Here is a 4235-nt window from a genome sequence, read left to right on the forward strand (position 1 = left end):
CCTCCTAAAACGTTACTTCAAAAACGAATCAGTATCGGCTTGAATGTGAGTGCAGGTACCTGAGCTGCAAAAACAAACACCCCCCTCAAACAAAAAAACAACCAACCAACAAAAACCTCCGAAAAATGTCCCCGAAACCAAAACAAACCGAAACCAAAACAAGCCAAAACCCAACAAGAACGCCCCCTCCCCAAAAAAAGCCCAAAAACAACAACAAAAAAACAAAACGCAAACAAACAAAACAAAACAAAAAAACCCAACCCGCAAACAAACCTGAAGAAACATCATGAAAACTGAGAAATAAAAAGGACTGCTAAGCAAAACTGGATGGTGGAAGGGTCGCACCGAGTTTTATTCTGACGGCTGCTGGTGAATGGTAGGAATGGAATGGAATGGCAGGAGAAGAGATGCAAGGCTTAAGGAGAGGGGAGTAACACTGAGAGGTTTAATTCAGGATATACACAGTTAGCCAGCAGCAAAATGGAGGAGTTTGGGTACAGAGTTTATTGGTTGTCTAATAAAAATAAAATACAATAACCAAGCAACTAGTGGGTAAGTATATGGGAAGGGCTGCGCCGTTAGCGGGTAAGGGATCTGTAATGCCTCCACCAGCGGCACCAACCACATCGCAAACAAACAGAGGCGCAGTGGACACTGGCCACCCGGGCTGGGAGGCGGTCCGGGCGCGGGGCTGGGGCTGGGGCTGGGGCTGGGGCTGGGGCTGGGGCTGGGCTGGGCTGGCCCGGCGCGGCCGCCAGGGCTCTGGGGGCTCGGTGCTGGGACTGCCACCCCCCGCCCTGCCGGCGGACCCGCCCTGCGGGCGGGGCGGGCGGAGGAAGTGGCCCGGGCAGGCCGGAAGCGGCGCTGACGAGGGGCTGGCGGAGCGGGGCGCTGGCCGGTGAGCGGGGCCGGGGGGCCGGGCGGGAGCCGGAGGGCTGGGGCGCTGAGGCGCTGAGGACAGGTGTTCCCCGCGGGGCGGGAGGCTGTCGGGCAAAAGCAGCAGCTTCTCCCCAGAGGAGTGGGTCGGTGCGGCCGGGTCCCCGGCGACTAAGGCGGCCTGCGGCAGCGGGTGGTTCACCGGGATGGGGGTGCGGGTGTTTCTGAGCCCGATGGGGAGAGAAATCCCACGTCTGCAATGCACGGAGAGGGAGAGGGAGGTTGTGAGGTGAGGGATTTGCCCAGGACTTTGGGATTGGCACACTGGCAGCCCTGAGGTAGAAAGGGTGGGATTTTTCGGCAGTAGGAGTTTGAGCTCGGTCTCGTACATCCTGTTCTAAGGAGCACAGGGTCCCGCACGGCTTGTTTTGCTGTTGAAGTGATATTGGCCTGCAAACTACCTGTTTTACCATCTCTTTTACTCCCAGCTTTGCTGTTTGTCTCCTTTTTGGAAGGTGCAATCTGTTTGTCGAGCAGGCTAATCCTCCTTTGTGGCTTAAGTACTCGAGGTAGCAGACTAGTTGCAGGCTTCCATACCCTTAGGATGTGTAACAGAGCATGCTGTTTCAACACAAAAGATGCAACCTTAAGGCCTTTTCAGACACAGAGCACTTGACCCAATTGCTGCAGTAGCGAGATCTCTGCCACCATGGCTAGAAGAGGGATTTAACCCTTGCAAAAGGAAGAAGTGAGTGTTAGCCCAAGAAGTGGCAGTTGTCCTGCATTGTGTCCTCCCAGGCAACTCTAAAGTAAGTGTCTAACTCAGTGAACCTTACAAAGGCCATAGCATACTACAATCCAGTGATACGTTGGTAGCAGTATTTGTCTGGTGGTAATTGTTGTCATTTTTCGCAGGCGTTGCCAATGGATGAACTGGTGCATGACTTGGCCTCAGCCTTGGAGCAGACTTCTGAACAAAACAAACTGGATGAGCTATGGGAAGAGATGGCACTAAGCCCACGGCAGCAGCGGCGTCAGCTCCGCAAGAGACGGGGTCGTAAGCGACGCTCGGACTTCACACATCAGGCAGAGCACGCCTGCTGCTACAGTGAGGCCTCAGAGTCCAGCTTGGACGAAGCTGTCAAGGATTGCCGTGAGGTGCTGACAGCTAATTTCAGTGACTCTGATGACATGGCAGTCGTCAAACGACACCCAACTCTTAGTGCCACCCTGAGGAGCAAGCAGCACCTGTGGCATGAGTCAGACTCCTTTACAGAAAATGCACCCTGCCGCCCTCTCAGGCGCCGACGGAAAGTCAAACGTGTGACATCAGAGGTGGCTGCCAGTCTCCAGCAAAAGCTCAGGGTGTCAGAGTGGAACTGTGAGAGGGGCTGCAGGTTCAAGTCAGCCAAGAAACAGCGCCTTTCACGCTGGAAAGAAAATGCCCCTTGGACATCGTCCAGTCATGGCCTTTGTGAATCAGGAGAGAACAGGCCCTTCCTCGGCAAAGGGGGAAGGAAGGAGAGGATGGAGTGTGAAGCTGATGATCAGAAACAGGGCTCAGATGAAAACATGTCGGAATGGTGAGATCTCAATTTCTTCCCTATGTTAGTCAGATGGCTGCCTTCCTTGCAGCTGCTTGTAAATCCTGTGCCTTGCTTTTTGAAGTTCTTATCAAAATTCTTCAGTACTGCTCTCTTTTTGAAGAGTAGAAGTATCTCAGCTACTTCCAAACTGTAGATTCTTTCCAAGTCTTTCCTGTCAGTGATGTATAATGTCCCGAGATGCTTCCTTGATAGGTTGAGAAGCTGATATGTTTCTGGCTCCTGTTACACAAGGAGTCCTATGAAATGTATGTGGCCTTGCAGCTGCAAAGTGACATGCTAGTGGCCTGCTACTGGGAAGGTAAATCCACCGTTGGCACTTGTATGATTGATATGAACTGATCACAGTTTCTTGTTTTCAAAATTTACCATAAGCAGTAATAGAGAACAGATCAGACCTCCCATCATTATTGCTAGCCCTCTGTGCAGGTACTGTGTGAACCTCAGTCTAAACATCTTGTTTGCAGTTCTACATCTCTGCTCTGATCTGATCCTGAAAGGCTACCTATAGGGAGAATGTAGTGAGATGATGAAGAAGTTGAGGAGAACTTGGCATTGCTTAAAAGATAAGCCTGTGTCTGCTGTGTCTTCATGTCCAGTTTTGGAGAACTTTGATGAATTTGTGTCAGAATTTCAGAAGGGATTGAAATGAGACATTTAAATGTCATGGTCTGAATTTAAAAAAAAAACTTGGGAGTTCAAAAAACTTGGGAAGTTTTTTCCTCCAGTGTGACTTTTATTCTTTTAATAGGAGGTTTGGTGTTATAAAACTGTTTCTGTCTGAAGAGATTTTTCAGGTTAGAAAAAAAGTAACTGCTGAGAACCAAATGGAGGACATTTCTTAATGGTATTCAGAAAATTGAATGTGATTGTTTATTTTCTAATTATCATTGTGTAAGAAGCAGCAAAACTGAGGAAACACATAAAACAAAAAAAATCATGAAACATAAGATTTGGAACTCTACTGCAGGACATTTTGGAAGTCAGAGATTAAGTATGTTCTAAAGTGGGATGTGGAGCATAGATTTATCAGGATCTGTTAAACATTACAGCCCAGATGAAAGATCTGGCTCAGGAAGTCCTTAAACTGCTAACAGCTAGAAGCTGGAGGAGTATGCAGAGGAGTCTGCATTTGTCATGTTCTCATGTTCTTAGACCATCCACTGTAATAGGCCCTATCAGACAGAGGGCAGTGCATTTGGAAAGTATAACTGCTTGATCCAGTAGGATTGTTCATATGCTAAGGTTCATTTAAGTGTTCTGTCAGTCTAGCTCCTGCAGTTTATTAGAGTGGACAGATGGCACTTCGTTATTACAGCTTCATGGATAACAGCTGGAAGCACAAACTTCTCCATGGTATTTACTGAGACATTGCAAAGAGCTTAGGTTGTAGTAAGTCCTCACTGTCCTGGTCCAGGGGACCTCCATTGCATTTTTACTGGGTTAGCTTAGTTTGTATGTAACTGTTACAGGCTGGAAGTAGCAAAGAAGTGGTCACTTTTTTCCTTTAAGAGTGGCTATTGTTGCTAAAAACTGGGTGCAAAGTGTGTCTTTACAAGAGATTTGTGGGTGCCTTTTTGTTACTAGTTGTTAAAAGCAGTGTTATCTTTTCAGAGCTATTTGTTAGTATTCAAGGAAAAGGAATGTGCTGAGTAGCTCCTGAATGTTACATGTCAATGGTGATGGACTGAGAGATACCCTTCCTTGATGTGGCAGTGATGGACAGTGTTCCTTGAGTTGTTTGGTGGAGTGGTT

At 48.2% G+C, this 4235-nt stretch overlaps 1 protein-coding gene across 8 annotated transcripts in view; it reads left to right on the forward strand.

Moving 5' to 3' along the window:
• The first annotated feature begins 766 nt into the window (after positions 1–766).
• Positions 767–4235, forward strand: part of GPATCH2L (G-patch domain containing 2 like) — a 35188-nt gene continuing 31719 nt past the window's right edge. For 2 of the 8 annotated variants that reach the window (XM_027880831.1, XM_027880829.1), the window contains exons 1-2: positions 767–898; positions 1792–2459. In XM_027880831.1, coding sequence (XP_027736632.1) covers positions 1801–2459 — 659 coding nt within the window. In that variant the 5' untranslated portion in view covers positions 767–898; positions 1792–1800. Of the gene's footprint in view, positions 899–1364; positions 1686–1791; positions 2460–4235 lie in introns of all 8 variants that reach the window. The other 6 variants (XM_027880825.1, XM_027880826.1, XM_027880827.1 and 3 more) reach the window with 6 other exon arrangements.

The sequence above is a fragment of the Empidonax traillii genome, unplaced genomic scaffold (genome assembly GCF_003031625.1).
Source record: "Empidonax traillii isolate 1590-97213 ecotype Southwest subspecies unplaced genomic scaffold, ASM303162v1 scaffold74:size2480735, whole genome shotgun sequence".
NCBI classification, from domain to species: domain Eukaryota; kingdom Metazoa; phylum Chordata; class Aves; order Passeriformes; family Tyrannidae; genus Empidonax; species Empidonax traillii.